The 17,462-nt window shown below is 36.5% G+C and overlaps 1 protein-coding gene across 1 annotated transcript; it reads left to right on the plus strand.

Moving 5' to 3' along the window:
* The first annotated feature begins 972 nt into the window (after positions 1-972).
* Positions 973-15,946, plus strand: LOC129280246 (phosphatase and actin regulator 2-like). Its single transcript, XM_064112234.1, has 10 exons — positions 973-991; positions 2,011-2,313; positions 5,635-5,725; positions 6,308-6,435; positions 9,485-9,641; positions 11,129-11,184; positions 11,698-11,762; positions 12,321-12,458; positions 13,370-13,446; positions 15,374-15,946. Exons 1-10 carry the CDS (start codon positions 973-975, stop codon positions 15,387-15,389), a joined length of 1,050 nt encoding a protein of 349 aa, XP_063968304.1. The 3' UTR covers positions 15,390-15,946.
* Positions 15,947-17,462: the final 1,516 nt, after the last annotated feature.

The raw sequence follows: 17,462 nt of genomic DNA on the forward strand, positions 1-17,462 counted from the left end.
ACCAGCCGAAGAATTTAAAGGGGAAGTTCACCCTGACAAAAAATTTATCGTGAAAATAGCAGAAAAAATATTGCCGAAGTTTTGAGAAAAATCCATCAAAGCATTGAAAAGTCATTAGAATTTTTATTATTTGATTTGTGACGTCACATGCAAGCAGTATTCCTACATAGCGAATGGGAAACATTCAATTAAATGTCATTTTTTCAGAAAATTGAAAATGGTTTTTAATGTACCTTTTGCATAAATATCAGTAGACAAATCATTTCACACCCGATCATGAAAAGAAAGCAAAAGTAAGTCATCAGGAACAGTTAAAAAATGATATTCATATACATTTTGGGGCAGCTGCTCGTTTATGACGTCACAAATCCAAAACTTAAAATTCTAATAACTTTCTTAATCTTTAACAGATTTTCCTCAAACCTTCACCAATATATTTTTAATTTTTTCTTTTATTTTTACAACAAATTTTTCTTTGGGGTGGACTTCTGCTTTATAGGTTCATGTACCTACATGTATGTAGATCAGCCTGGAACATGTACCGAGTATGTTTTTTAGGTGAATTCAATACACTTGACAGTGAACCTGGTCTATCGATGTACATGTATGAGCCTGGAACTGCTCAGTAGTTATCATTGAACATAAAACTGTGAAGACAAACAATTCTGCTTTATAAGAAAACTGAGCTCAGTCATCAGTGATTGTGGTTGAGGATTGAAAGGCCGTCATGTCTTGGTGGGATAAACTACGAACTGTCGTGGCGTACCCTGGCAAGTTGGTTCAGGATTCTAAGAAGTGGATGTGGAAAGGTAACACGAAAACAGAGATTTCTAAATAGTGCATGTGTTCGTGGAAGGTCTACTTGTGTCATTGCTTGGCTGTTTAAATCCTTGTACAGTGTACCTCAAAATAAAAAAAAATAAAATTTTGAGGGCAGCTGGGGAAAAGCTTATTTAAAAAAAATATAGCAAAATGGTGGAAACATCATATTGTCTGAAAACAGCCTCTTAATTCCAGTAGAACTCTCTAGGCAAGACATTCTTGCCATTAATACAGTATGTCTGATGCTAAAATCAGCTTTTTATGATCTGTCCTCAACAAAATCTTAACTTGAAATACATCTGTACACGGTTTTAAACGCCAGCAGCAATATGTAGTTTTTCATTCAAGTTTGATAAGGACATTTTGACGTTAATACTTCAGAGATTGAAATCGATTAACTCTCCATTCATAGGCTGTGGTTTTATGTTCGGTGTTTGAAGCACAGTTCAGATATTCAAGTTGCCTTCCCCAGCTTCAAAACCTATAAAGTTGATAAAGTTTACAAAAATGATTCTTGAAAAAACTTGCCCACCAAAGTGCTAATACTTTGATGTGGTATTTACATCATCATATATATATTTCATTGTCAAAATGTGGATATATGTTTTTCCCCCAATTCGCAAATCAAGCGTACTTTGGTGTTATAACGAACCAATGTAATACTTGTAAGTAATCAAGTCTACAGTTCAGGTATTAAAGTAAGGGTTGTGTCAAGATAACTTTCGATTTTTGTATGAACATATTTTGCCTAAATATTCTTAGAATATGACAAATTGACCATACCTTGGAAGTCATACCCAGAAACTAGGCATAAAGTTTCACAAACTTTGTTACCCCTCTGCATCTACAGTTCCACTTCCACTCTTAATTAGGTGCTGTGCTCTGAAGGATCCCATGGACAATTAAACACTTCATAATAAATCTTGTTTTTCCTCAATAACCAGCACTTTTCGCTTGACCTTTACCTAAATCTGTTTACAGGCCATTTTATTTTATTTGTTTCTTTTATTTTTTTCAACATGCAAAACAAATATTCACATTAGCAAAAAATAGTGTTACTTTTGCAGATAATAAGCAGGAACTATAAAGCAATGAAATATGTTTAAGTGCAGTCCCTTTAACATCATCTATGTAGGTATTATTTGCTCGAGTTAAACATTCTAAACTCATTATTGTGTTTTAATAGAGATTTACTCTACTTTACTTTTATTTTCTCTTTGATTTTTGTCTTGTTAATAGATGGAGGTGGTGACGATGCATCCAATCCTGGTGTCACTCAGGCTGAAATTAACAACGACGTAGCGCCAGACCCAACCAAGGCGGGTGGCCAACCCGTCGCCAGGGTAACCGCATCTGGTGATGGAGACGCCAGAGCCGCTGGTACCCCTTCCAAGTTTAAAGGTGCTAAGGTTTTACCCGGTGTGCATCCAAAAGGAAAGAGTTCACCATCGTTACCAACAAAGAAAGGCAAACCAATGATTAAAACGCCAGGTAATTTTTCATTTAGGGCTTTTAAAATAATGAAATACCTTGGGGAACCACTGGCCGCCCTTTCATACAGTAAAAAAAATCGTAATGATGATTCTAGTGAAAAATAAAGCTAATGACGAATATTTTGCACGTGTAAAACCAAACTAGAATCACAATCTCAAACGCTAATCACAATCACAAATTCTACTCCGGAGCTAATGACGAATTTTTTGCACGTGTAAAACCAAACTAGAATCACAATCTCAAACGCTAATCACAATCACAAATTCTACTCCGGAGGTAAATTCCAGTTAAGTTTCACTCAAATTTCGGTACGAAATTTACGTGTGAAAGGCTTGACCTCCAAAACGTCTTTTGGGGGGCGGAGTTATGTGTCCTTTCAAGCACTTCCGTAGATAATACAATTGTCATGCACTCATCGTATCGATGCAGTGCTTTGATTGACAAGTCACCAAGGACACATACCGCCTTCGCTCGGGAATTCGAATTAAAATCACAGTTTTCGAGTGAGCCTGTGAAAGGTCTGATGATTCTAAAGATGGATTGCAATCATCAATACAATGATGATTCAAGATTCACGTGTGATCTCCCAGCGGGCCCTGCAAAACCTTAATGTCATTACCCTTCTCCATTCTAATACGTCAACCACCTGAAAAGTAGGCAGAAATCTGAACCATATTTTGGTGTGACTCGGCGGGGATCAAATCCACGTTTTCCCATTCACAAGGTGGATGCTCAACCACTGAGCTACCTACCCAGTCTTATTATGATATTGAAATAAATTCAAACACACTCCAAGATCCAACAAGAATCACCATTCAAGTGTTTCTGTGCATGAATGGAAAATTGGTGCCAAATCATGTTTTTATTTAAATCTACACCATTACTTTTGCACATGGTTAGGATTTGAGATGTCTGATCTTTAACTTGCCATACAACTTCTGCCCTTGTGTAATTTAGTGACATTGACCTGTTGCGACGGAAGGTGAATATCATAATTTCAGAATGTAAATTATATCAATGCTGATCCTTTCATCTCTGCTCATCTCTCAATTATAAAGGTCCCAAGAGAAAGATTAATTATTTCGATGTGATGTTTGACATCTAAAACATGGGAGTTTCCCAAATCTTTTAAATAAATCTGAATCGATTCGGATTCAGCAGGATTAATTTTGACAACGCCAATTATTTTCAGATTTGTTTGGAAATTCAGAAACCACAATATGATTATTTTACTATACATGTACATGTACATGTAGATAGGTGTATGTAAACATGAATCACTGATGGAAACCGTGGTTATAGATTGTGTGACTTTCTGAATATGGGTCATTAATCAAGTTGAGATGAAAGAGACAGTCTTAAAACTGCTTTGCTTTTCTTTAATAACAAAAGTCAGTCAAGCAACATTAATAAACATTTCAATTCCCCCAACTCAGACAAGGATACAGCACAAAATATGCTAATTCTGTCACTCTCAGTTTTGGTTATTGAGCAAGTTTCAATAGGTTTTCACTTTCACCCTTGTATTTTCATAAAATATAAATTTCTTCCTGGTTCTGTATGAACATGCAAAATACTTTTTATTTCACATAATCATAATTTTCAGCCTGGGGTACCCCTTTAAGAGCAGTATTACCGGAGATTTAGAGGGGCGCATGACACACCCCCTCCTGTACCCGATTCATGTTTTTAAGCACAGTTTTATTGGAGTTTATATGAGGGATGCGTGACCGATGGGAAGGAAATATTCTCTTTCCAGGGATGCCCATGTGATCATGTCATCCCAAGACGGAAGTTCCAAATTGAAGACTTCCATAAACCTGGTGAAAAAAACACTTAAATGAAAAATAGAATGTGCTTGCCAAGAGGGATCCAATTTGGGGGCAAATAACCACTTTCACTTTAATCTCCTGTAATAGGCAGCTGTTTGAGTGATTAATAATTGCAGTTAGAAAGTTATTTTTGCTTTGTAGGGTCAAACCTTTTTTATTTTCTGTGATAAATGGAGCGAAAATCAAGAATCAAGAATAATCAAATAATTGTTGGCCTAGATGTGCACTGCAGTTACCTATATTGATATGTAATATAAAACTCTCTGTTTCTTGTGTTTGTTACCAGGTGGGTGTTTCATAAAGCTGTTTCTAAGTTAAGAGCGACTTTAAGAATGACTGGTGATCCTTTCTTGTGGTAAATTGTATATTGATTGGCGATGGTTAAGTGCATAAGAAAGGTCCACCAGTCGTTCTCAAAGTTGCTCTTAACTTACGAACAGCTTTATGAAACGGCCCCCCAGGTACATGTAGGAGATTCATCTCAGCCTGCTCTTTCTCTACCTCTTTCTTTGCCTTCTCCCCTTCTCCTTCTCCTCCTCATTCTCCAACTTTTATTTCTTTCACTTTTCCCTACATGTGCCTCCACCTTCTCCTCCACCGCTTCTTTTTCTTCTATGTACCTGCTTCCCTCTCATTCTCCTCCCCTCTCCTCCTTCCCCCTTCCTCCCCCTTCCTAGTCTGCAGGCACAGACCCTTGGTTTTCGCAATTCGCACATAGTGCATAATGTAGAGTCTGGGGTAGTGAGACTGGATTCACTATGTACTGTGGCTGGCTCTCTTATTTGACACAGAGTCTTTGGCATCTAGTCTTTACTCTAGACCCGTTATTGGTTAAACTGTAAAATATGAGTCTGTGCTTGCAGACTACCTCCTTCCCCCTTTCTCCTCCTCTTCCTCCTCCTCCCCCTCCCTATTTTCCCTTCGTCAATCTCCATGTTTCTTTCTTGCTTTTCTCTCTCTTTCTCTCTTAACTGTTCATGTACACTGTAGCTCCCCCTATCAACTTCTGCCATCCTTTTATGTATTCACATCCTTTTTCATATTTTTTGTGGGGGAGGGGGGTGTTTAATACTTCACCTTCACTTATTTTCTATTTTTACCATAATGATTATATCCCATTGATTTCAGGCTAAACCTTTTAATAATACTAATTTGAAGAATCTTGGGCCCATTTTATAAAGGTACAGCGTCAAGTCCCAAAACCCCCCGGATCCACCAGTGCTTTCTACCTAAACTTGTGACTTGAATTTAAAAAAAAACCTGGAGAGAAAGGGGATTTCCCCCTAATCAGCCTCGTACATGACTATTCAAATAATTCGCTGGAAAGTCAAGCTGACTTTCCAGCGAATGTACTTTTATGAAATGCAAAGTTGCTAGCATAGCAAGTAAAAGCTGCTATTCTACCAGAGTTGCTTTCATAAATACCAACTTGCTATGATAGCAATTTATGAAATGGGCCCCTGGTGTATTTCTGTAATTCTTGCAGATAATAAAGCCAAAGGAACACCGCCTGCTGTACGAGGCCGAGGGCCTAAAAACGCACCAGCCGTCGCTCCAAAGAAGCTCAACTTTGACACGTAAATTCAATTTCAAATATATTACACATTTATTCTTAATTGTAATTAATCAATTTCATTTGTTGATTGTATTAAAATTATAGATAACATGGACCAAACGTATTTCGCTGATTATAGTATTAGAATATGCCAATTGTTGCCATAATGAAATCATGCAAGCCTATTTTGAAATTGTCATTTAACAAAAGCACATGTAGGTTTCATTTATGCAAAAATTAGCGGAACACATTTCTGACATTTGACCAAATGTTATAATTCTCTGAGTGCTCTAAAACTTTAAAAACAAAATGAAACTACTTTTTTATATTAAATACATTTCATTTTAAGGTCTGTATCGCATTGCCTGAACCTGAAGTATTCTGCTCATAAATGAATTAGTTCTAATAGTGTACACTTAAAAGACTGTAAACAATTCAGACATTTGAAAGAAAACATGATTTTTGTTATGAATACAAGAAATAGGTATTGGTATGTCATAATTGTCAGAAAAAATAACTATTCCTCCAATAATCTCTTTATTTGTATTTTCTACATTATATTATTAATTTTGTATTTCATTATTTTTTTTTCAATATTGTACAGAGGAGCAGAAAGCATTCCATCCCGGTGTAATGGGGACATATCGCACGACAGTAGTTCAACTAGCGACTATGATAACAACGCCAGGCAGGATGATGATGATGATAGTGATATCGAGGAGGAGTACTGCAGTAAGTAATCCCAAAGGACAAATCAACCCAACAAATAGTGAAAAAAAAATCAATGAACTTAAAGTACAACAGTGAAAATTCCGTCAAACTTGGATGGGAAATAAAAAAGTTATGAAATTTTCAAAGTTTCTCTTTTATGCAGATCCTGGTTGGTTTGCAAATAAGGGAGCCAATGACATCACCCACTTACTATTTCTTTGTATTTTATGATATGAAATGCGAAATATTTGCGACTTGCAACCTTTATTATTATTCTATTTTTCATGTAACAAAGCACTAAATTAATGCGAGTGTGTGACATTGACTGTGAAAAGAAGCAAAAGTGTAAACTTTCTTATTTTTCATCTGGTTTTAACCCTAAATAGACTGGGCTATGTTGATGCCTAAGAAGGTGGGAGAGGGGGCTGATTCAGCCCCCTCCCTCGTATGATCTCAGGGACTTTATTTTGACCATAAACAGGATGAAATTAATTGATTTTAATCAGTAAAACTAAAAATAATGATACATTTATTAAGTTTTGCTAAAAACACTATTTGAATTGGATTTGTACATGAATTTACATTTTTGAGCAATTTTGAGTCTGCATGCACTTACGAACCGTGTTGCGTAATTTTGGAACCGTGTACCTGGGGGTCACAATTTTGGTCTCAAAAGTTGCTCGAGACTTGAAAGTAAAAAGTAAAAGAAAGTAAAAAGACAGCGAGCGACGCAGTAAAAAATATTTGCGTGGTGGATTTAATGCAAAAAATGTCGGGGGGGGGGCTGAATCAGCCCCCCCCCCCCCAAGTTTTATTAGGGTTAATGAAAATCTCACCATTAGGCTTGTTTGAGTTATTTATATTATTCAAATTCACTTGTTGTTGGGGTGGACTTGCCCTTTAAAAACCAAATTGTAAGCCAAAACAAAACAACTACATGTTTCATTGGAAAGATAATGATAAAGAAGTAGAATAGATTTTTAGAAATGACTGTTTCCAAGTCATATTTTAGTTAATATCTACTTCAATCAGTTGGTTGTTGAATGGTTCTCTTCCAATTGTATAACCTACATTTTGCAGTTTGGCTTACTTTTCCATCTACATGTAAATGCTTGATGATTTTATATTATTCAAATTCACTTTTTGTTGGGGTGTACTTGCCTTTTGAAAACAAAATTTAAAGCCAAAACAACTACATGTATCATTGGAAAGATAATGGTAAAGAAGAAGAATCATTTTTTTTAATTACTGTTTCCAAATTATACATTAGTCAATATCTACTTCAATCAGTGGGCATGAAAGGGTTCTTTTTCAATTTTATAATGTACATGTACATTTTGCAGTTTGGCTCACTTTTCCATCTACACTTAATGCTTCAGCTTGATGATATTAAAGATTTGCAAGCTATTATCCAGACTTACAAACAAGTTTGATTATTTGTTACTCCCAATTATTATCCACCACACAACTTGATTGTTAATAGTTACTGGAAATGGACGAGTAATGATCCATTCCACAAGCGTGCCTGGGATATTAGGTTGAGCCATTACCCCTAGAAAACTAGCTCTTGTTTACAGCATATCCTGCTATTGCTATAAGTCAATCACTGCACTCATTTACTAGCAAACATAATAAGCAAGCTGATAATGCTCTGACACTACTCGTTACCATAAGCCACAGAAGTTTTATCTGGGCTCTGTCTTACAAAGAGTTGCGATTGATCCGATCAACCTCAACTATGGACAGCCAGCAACGCCCACATCTAAAATGCATGTTTGTTCCAAAATAATTTCTAAATATGTATATTCATGCATTCATCGTTTTCTTGACAATTTGGTGTGTTCGCCTTTGTTTAAAAAGGATATTTTGCAAACTTCCTGTAGAAAAAATTGTAATGTTGATGCATTTCCATACAGTTTAAGATGATCAGTGGCCCGTTGCAGAAAGAGTTGCAATCAATCGCAACTCTAAAAATCATGCGCAACTTGATTTTCAACCAATCAACAGCGCGCATTTGGGACTTGTGATTGAGTTTTTTAACTTGCGTTTAAACGCATCTCTTTCTGCAACGGGCCCCTGATCTTTTGTAACTCTTTGTAAGATGGGGGCTCTGATTTCTTTGGCTCTGCTCTGCTCTACTCTATTTTTTTTTCTCTCTCTCTCTGTTGGTGTAATGGTTTTAAGTGCTCGGTTTACAACCAAATACAATCAGCCTCGTAAAAACTTGCACAACACACTAAATTTGCATTGATGAAAAGATTAGAACATTAAAAGAGGTTCTGTGATTACGTGAATTAAAGGGCTGTCATACCTGGACCCTGTTTCACAAAGACTTGTTATAATAACAAATGTACAATTTCAATAACAAATTTAAGATCAGCCAATCAGATTGAAGGATATTGGTAGCTTTTAACTGTTATTGCAAATGTGTTATAATATCAAGTGTAATGAAATAGGCCCCTGGGGATTAGCCATTGCATGCCGGCTTAGTATCTTAATCTTATTTGTTGACATCAAGAATTGATACCAAAGAATAGAATTCTTGATATCCATAGTTAATTTCTTGATATAAAAAAATAAATATGTGTGGTTAACAAGTGGCAATTCTCAATATCAAAAATTTGATCTTTTTATATCAAGATGTAGTGTTAAATGATAAAGTGGCTTTGCCTATATATATGTGTATGTCTGCACACACTGGCTAAGGCATTTGGGAGGGCCATATCATAAAGCTGTTCATAAGTTAAGAATGACTTTAAGAAAGACTGGTGATCTTTTCTTGTGGTAAATGATATTCACCATTAAATGTTCATTGCTGGTTATTTTGCGTGTAAGGAAGGTTCACCAGGCATTGTTAAAGTCGCTCTTAACTTACGAACAGCTTTATGAAACACCCACCAGGTGTGACGGCCCATTTAATAGAAAAAAAGTCAGTTCAAAAATACAGACGGACACAAACACATTTAGTAAGGATTCAATCTTTCATGCTTGATTGTGTTTTGCTTTGCTTGTGGAGGAGGGTGTCCTTTCGTAATTGTTGTAACTCATTCATGTTTTTTTTTCATTTCAGCTTCTCTCGCAGCCAAAGTTAAGAGGAATAACTCACTTGCCATCAAGCTTGAAAACAGACCGAGTCGTAAGCATCTAGAAGAGAGAAACATCATCCCAAGAAAATCGGATGATGACAAGAAGATGGACAAAGATAAGATTGGTGCTGCACTAGTACGGTAAGTCAAGAGTGGGAAAGTTTGGATCGATGCCCCGGTAAAAGAATAATGGTCGCGTATTCAGGTCTGCGTTATTTGTCTGTGCATTATAAGGGTATGTTGCACGAATTACCAAAATCTGACAAATATCCCATAGGCTACTGCATAAAAGCTTGCTGTTCAATATGGTAGCATATTGCACGGTCAAGTGCGTGGAATAGACAACACGTGCAATAATCACTGCAATGCCATGCGCAATGATACCATGCAACATCATATAGAGCTAAATTATGTCACATTTCTCTGATCACAACTTTTTATGAAGTGGGGCCATAGCAATTCTCGCTACCCCAAATAGCGATTTCGCCGAGATCCGGGAAAAATCCCTGTAACGCGCATTGCATTATTTCGGTATTACAACTTCCTGTTCGGAAGTCCAATGCACTGTTTTGCCATTCAGATCAACAGTGCCGTCATCCACAACAACACAACGTCGCTTTCGCTCGGAAAGTTCGTGATCACAACCCTCTCTTTCACGATACAGTTTAACGGCCTTTTCTGCTAAAGTCACTAATTCTGCCCGACGCTTTCCATTGCACGGTATTCCTCTGTCTGTTAAGATCTTTTTAAGTTCCGAAACTGATTTTTTTATCCATTTTGTGGTTGACGAAAAATTCAACGGAATGAATGCTGCAGTGTATATATTTAGCGTCTAGTCGAATACGATCGTGATGTCAGACCGGTCGCTAAATGCAAAATTTTAAGATATTCAATTTTTGTTTTATTTTTTTATAACCAAATAAAAACATGAATACAAATTATTTTCACGTGAAATATATTTTTATTTATAATTCAAATGGAATCAAAACTGACCAAATTAAATAAAAAGTATTACAATCTGTACATATTACGCTGATTGGCATCGATTTCAGCGTGGTGGAAAACTCAGTTTCGTGAACCTCGCGCGAGCATGACTCTGAACCGGAAGTGGTGATGACGACTCGACGGAGTGAAAATTATCTCGTCTCGCGCATTATGAGATTTTTGTTCCTATTTGGGGTAGCGAGAATTGATCATGATTTTTTTGGGGATAGATAATAATGATTATATTGTATAGCTTTCTTTAATGGAATACAATGTACATATATGTGACATTTTCTACTTGTTAAGACCAACATTGCACTCATCTTCATCTTATGCAACATTGGCCCTAACTCCTGGAATATCACTGATATCCCATTCTGAGCAATTCAATATAATATGAATATTTTTTTAAACAGGATATAGGCCTACTTCTGTTCTCACTCATTTGATGAAGTATGTGCATGTAAGTGTGTGTTTTTTTTTTTATAGTGATACATGTATCTCCCCTACAACTAAACTTCTGCAAACTTTACATGTTCTTTATATAAATCAATTATAAGTGATGCAATGGGCATCTCTGAAGGAAAGAAAGAGCTGCAATTATTGATTACCTTTCCCCTTTTAATTTTGTTTTCTGTTCACAGGAGGCTGAGTCAAAGACCAACACAAGAAGAGCTCGAACAAAGAAATATTTACAGAGGTAAGCTAGAGATAAAAAATAATAACAGCATATCTATCTAGGGTAGCCACTTCAGTTAAAAAACTGTTCTCCCCGCCGGCCCTTCTAATTTTCTTACCCCAGCTTTTTTGGGGCTTCCGAGGCACTCAAGCATTCGAGGAATTTCTTCCTATCGGGTAAACATTCACCTCACCTGGGTTGAGTGCAGCACAGTGTGGGTAAATTTCTTGCTGAAGGAGAACACGACATGACTTGGAATCAAACCCACATTCCTCAGATTGAAAGGCGATAGTCATAACCACTAGACCACGACAACCCGCATCTTCCCATTTCAGGCTTTGTATTATACAGCAGGTATTAGGGGCGGGGGGGATTCAAATATTTTGGATTATTCTCAGGCTCGGTGAGCAGAATTGACTGGCATCCCTTGGTAGGAATAAGTTAATTATGATTTTTGTTTTGTTTTAATGCCTGTATGTTCTCTTTTATAATATGATCTTTTTCCCTCATCTTGTTATTTTTTTTAAATCCCAGAACAATCACAAATTGATGCAGCCAAAGCCGAGAGGGAGGAGAAAAAGAGGACACTCACAAGAAAGGTATGCATTGTGGGAGGAGACATAACAAAATGGCCTCTCCCATGCACAAGAATTACGTGTATGATGTTACGGAGCAATAAATTAAAGCAAGAGAATAAAGAAATCCTGCTCGGTTCTCTTTTTTCCACAGTTCTACTGGTTGATTGCAGAAGATTATATCATTAAAAAGTTTTGATATGTAGATCTAGATAATGAAATATTTATCTTAAACTGGTTGATTTTAAAATGTGTTTCATCACTGAAGTTCTATGCATTTTTTTTCACTATTTCATTGTTCCACGAGGCCCTGCCAAAAAATCTGTGTTGCTCCCCAGTAAAAAAAAAAAACGTTATGACTCGGCCCTAGCACTCGATGTCTTACACTCAAATCTACTTATTTTGCGACACATACTAGAAAGACTTTGGTTTCCCTCAAATTGTTTGCCCTCTTTTAAATATATTTTACAGGAACCTGTCAACTTGTCTCCCATGGCTGTCTTTAGATTCGGTTTCACTGTGTATAATGTCCATGCATTAAACCATTTAAACATCTCCCTCTTTATTCATCATCCTCTCTAGTTGAGCTTACGACCAACGGTAGATGAGCTTAGGAAACGTAATATCATCAACTTCAACGAGTATGTAGAAGTGATAGAAGCAGTAGATTACGATAGGAAAGCAGATAAGCCATGGACGAGGTTAACGCCGCAAGACAAGGTCAGTAACTAAATGTGAAATGCCATAAAATAATCACCTTTTTATAATTCAGACACCTGGGCCCCGTCTTACAAAGAGTTGCGATTGATCAGATCAATCACAACTATGGATGACCAGCAACGTCAATATCTAAAATTCAGATTTGTTCAAAATATTTTCTAGATATGATTTATACTCATACATTTATCATTCTGTTTACGAAGGAGATTGAGATAATTTCCTGTAGAAAAATTTATGATATGGATGGATTTCCTTGCAGTTGAGATTGATTCGATCAATAGTAACTCTTTGTAAGAAAGGGCCATGGTTTTCTTCATTCTTATTTCACCTCATGAATCACTCAAGTCGTGATCATTTGAGAGCATTACAAATTTTGAGGAGTTCTAAAAATACAGACTGAGAATTCCAGAAGATCCCACAGAAATAAAAACCAGCCAACAATGCAAAAAAGTATAAGACATTGTTTATTTTTTCAACTGCTATAACATTTCATATTGATGAATTTTCCTCAAGTTGTGCATTTAGCCACATGGATGAAATGCCGAAATTATTGACAAGGGTTTGACAAATTTGGCTACCTTTACTCAGGAGAGTTACCCTTTTAAGTCAATATCATGTAAACTTGAAATGTATTTTCATCCGTGATAGTTTTGATTTTCATTTTTCCATTCTCTATGATAACATTGTTATTTAGCCTACATATAACTCCTTTGCCTTAGCCAATTCTTTTGGGAACACAAATATCTGTTTTGCCTAGGAGAAATTCAACTTAGGAGAGGAATATAACACATGTCTTGCATTGTCTGGTTTTAAAGAAAATTTCTTTGACTGGGATAGATTTTTAGCGCACAGAATTTCAACTTATGCAAGTTTACCTGTATTTGAAAATGCTTTCTTTTCTTTTCATGTAGGCCTACATTCGTAAGGAGCTGAACGACTTCAAGAGTACTGAGATGAACGTACATGAAGATAGTAAAAAATTCACCAGGTAATCTATGATGGGATGTAGTTACGGGGGTTTCCATGACATTTGCTCTGGCGACAATTGCTCTGATAGAAAATCTGCACATTAAGCCAAACATAAAAACGAACCTCCAAAACTAAATAGACCCTAAACCTTATCTTTACATCATTCTGAACCAAGAACTACATGTATATTACAATCCATAAAACCTATCCACCAAAACAAAATAAGCCCTAATCCTTATCTTGACATTATCCTTAGCCCAGAACACTATTGCAATCCTAACTCTAATCTTATCCCCTCCGAGTTATTAAAACTGGAGCAAATGTCGCAGGAGCAAATGTTGTGTCACCATTATTGCGCCCATCGCAGAAAGAGTTTCCGTTCAAATGCAAACTTTTAGAAATTGATCAGAATGTCCAGAATGTGTGCTTTTGATTGGTTAAAAATCAAGTTGCATTTGATTTTGTGAGTTGCAGCTCTTTCTGCATCAGCCCCCTTGATCATAATCGGGCTAGAATTGAGCTTAGTTCAACCCAGGGCCCTGGGAACGATTTTTTGACTGGGGGTGCTGATGTGAATTTGACAAGCAAAAAAAAAAGTTTCTGTACAAAATGTAGGTCTTTTTTGTTACATTTCTCCGTTTTCTCACACCTTCCAGAACTCCAGGGGGTGCTGCCTGTGGAAAATAATACACTCAGCACTCCCAAGGAGCACCCCCGCTTCCAAGGGCCATGGTTCAACCTGGGGCCCCATTACATAATGAGCGATCACGGGGCTGGTTCCTACACTTGATCATACACAATAATCAATGCAATCAATCGTAGAAATCGGCCATACCATCAATCGCTAGGCTTCATGTTACGGGCCCCTGATTTTGTGCTTATAATTACAACATGAATCGTGGGTCATGCAGTGAACATGATTTCATGCCAAAGTCTATTACACTGATTGTACCTCGCATCTCATTTCCAGACATAGAAAACTACTATTTTGGACAAGATACATGTATCTGGAAATACATGTAGATGATTCGAGCTTAGTGGCTCAGTGGTAGACCGTCGACTGTATGAAGATGAGGTCATTGCTTCCATACTAAGTCTAAAAGACTTTAAAAATGGGACCTTTTGTTCGACGTAATAGAATGGAGAAGGGTAAGGATTTTTGGTATGTCATGCAAGACCTGCTGGAAGATTAGCAGTTTATAGTTAAAGGGATGGTCCAGGCTGAAAATATTCATATCTTAATATATAGAGTAGAATTCACTGAGCAAAATGCCGAAAATTTCATCAAAATCGGATAACAAATAATAAAGTTATTGAAGTTTAAAGTTTAGCAATATTTTGTGAAAACAGTCGTCATGAATATTTATTAGGTGGGCTGATGATGTCACATCCCCACTTTCCGTTTTCTTATGTTTTTACATAAAATCATAATTTTTTCCATTATTACATACTTGTATGAATAATATGTCTCCCTTATATTATGAAATAAGTTGCAGTAATAAATATCTAATGCACTAAATCAGTTGTCAATCCAATTTTTCTAGATCTTGGAGGAAAAAATTTGAATAAACCTAATTTCATATAATAAAATACAAAAGAACAAGTGGGGATGCGACATCATCAGCCCACCTAATGAATATTCATGACGACTGTTTGCACAAAATATTGCTAAACTTTAAAATTCAATAACTTTGTTATTTGTTATCCGATTTTGATGAAATTTTTGGCATTTTGCTCAGTGAATTCTACTCTATTTATTTAGCTATAAATACTTCCAGCCCGGACCATTCCTTTAAATAAATTATTATTCTCATGATATTTGATCAAATTGAGTCACATTACTAAAATTGACAATCTTATATGCTTTCGACTATTATGTTTTCATATGATTATTCTCTTATGTTTTCCTCTTCCCAATTCTGTGTATTTGTTCTCACCCTATATAGGTTTCATAGACCTTAGCCCCTTGATCAAGAACAGACTCATACATGTATGTGTGTCATTGAACTGTACAAGGTATGACACCATTCATGATTGGACCATAATGTGATGCCTCGGGGCTATAGTACACTACCTGTGATTGGTCCCATAAGCATCCTCGGGCTTTAGTACACGACGTGTGATTGGTACAGTGTGGGAGCAGCAGTTGCAACTCAAAAACAAGCAGGGATAAACTCAAATGGCTTCTGATCGGATAAAAGCCCTGCTTGAATTGAGATGCCTTCTACAATGTCGTCTGTGATTGGTTGAAGTGAGGATTATAACGATGATGCCATTGGATCAGACCAAGTATTTGTTTTTATGCGTGTGGGGTTTATTTGCGCGTTTATGCATTGTGTGTGAGATCGGGAGAGACCAACAAACATTTTATGAGACATTTGCCGAGTCCTCAAAGCCGTGGAAGCAGAGACAGTCGCAGATTGAACAAAGAATTGGATGCTCGCCAGCGATGAGATGGAATGTACAAATTTGATGGAAAAAAAAAATGTGTGTAAAATGTTTTTAATCCAGTGCTGAATGCAGTTCTGTACAACCTGCACGCTGCTTACGAACATTTTGTATGGTAGAGTAGAATTCAACAGTGTGAAAATAAGAATTGTAAAAATAGTGACTTTTTTAAAATGAATAAAATTTCCAATTACTCCAGTATACAATGAACTAATGAATGAGATAGGACTATGTATTATCGCAATTAGGGATATTCTCAATCAGCATCTGTCTTGTTCCATTTTATAAAAGAAAGAGAAAAATGGCCGCCTCATCTTGCATGTGGTGCAGCAGAGAAGTTACTTATAAAGATCATGGGCCCCCGTCTTACAACAAAGAGTTGTGATTGATCCAATCAATTGCAACTATGGAAAGCCAGCAAAGTCAACATATGAACTGCATGTTTGCCAAAAAATTATCTACATATGAATGTATAAATCCATACATTCATTGATTTCTTGACAATTGGAGTGTTTTCCTTTGTTTACAAAGGACATTTTGCAAATTTCCTGAAGAAAAAATTATGACACTGATGGATTTCCATAGAGTTACGATTGATTGGATCGTAACTATTCTCACCAAGTGCTATTTGAATTGATATTCAGATTTCAGGTTCTTGTTCACACTGGGTACCAGACCAGTGCTGTTCATGAGGTTGCCTAGCTGAGGCCAAGGACGAGACCAAGAACTTGCCTTGCTCCAAGGATTTCAGGCCCAGGTCAAGTACTGACTGCTTTAGGCCAAGTGTCCAAGGCCAATCACTTTGGGCCAAGGCCAAAGTGTCCAAGGACTTCAGGCTAAAGACCGACTCTTTGGTGCCAAGGGTCCAAGGCCACATTAGTTTCCTCGAGGCTGAGGCAGGTAGATCATTAAGATCTTTAACATGAAATTCAAGTTTATTATAATCATGAGCATTGAACAATCATTTGATAATGTTTGAGTTAACTTTATTAACTTTTCATGTTCACCATTTTTGTTCACATTGAACATCCTTGACTAGAGATGACCTGTTGTCTTGGTTTTTATAAGAATACAATTTTACTGGAAGAAGGCCTTGAGACCTTCTCGTAGGAAAGTAATGAAGCAAAGCAAACATGTTCATAGTTCCCTTTTCTTTCCTGCATAATCTTTTTATTTAAAGGGTTTAGTAAGGGAGGGGGTGGGGGTGAATTTACATATTTACACTAATTCTTAACAAATATTATCTCAATATGCATGCTAAAATATGTACGTGTTAAATGTTTCATCTTTACCTGGCTAATTATTTCTTCTTTTATTGATGTCATGTGCTGTATTTTTTGTAGGGTCTTGTATATGGTGCTCCCAATGTCATTGTTTTTGTTACATGGTTTTTCCCCAAGTTGCCTTCAACAAAAAATAGAAAGTCCCTTCATTTAATTTTGTTTCTTGGAACGATTGCTCAAATTCTATTAAAAATTCTTCCTCTGCAAATCAAATTGCGTGATTTGTATAACTTTTGTTATTGGCTCATTCCTTGTGTTTCAGGATCCAATGCACATTTACACTAGCTTTTTGAAGGTAATGAAA

Source organism: Lytechinus pictus, chromosome 17 (genome assembly GCF_037042905.1).
Source record: "Lytechinus pictus isolate F3 Inbred chromosome 17, Lp3.0, whole genome shotgun sequence".
In the NCBI taxonomy this organism is placed as follows: Eukaryota; Metazoa; Echinodermata; class Echinoidea; order Temnopleuroida; family Toxopneustidae; genus Lytechinus; species Lytechinus pictus.

Excerpts from the sequence above, each read along its gene's own strand:
- LOC129280246 (XM_064112234.1), top strand. Across the intron at positions 6,436-9,484 it reads TATCGAGGAGGAGTACTGCA|CTTCTCTCGCAGCCAAAGTT; the intron begins GTAAGTAATCCC and ends TTTTCATTTCAG. Across the intron at positions 12,459-13,369 it reads GGTTAACGCCGCAAGACAAG|GCCTACATTCGTAAGGAGCT; the intron begins GTCAGTAACTAA and ends CTTTTCATGTAG.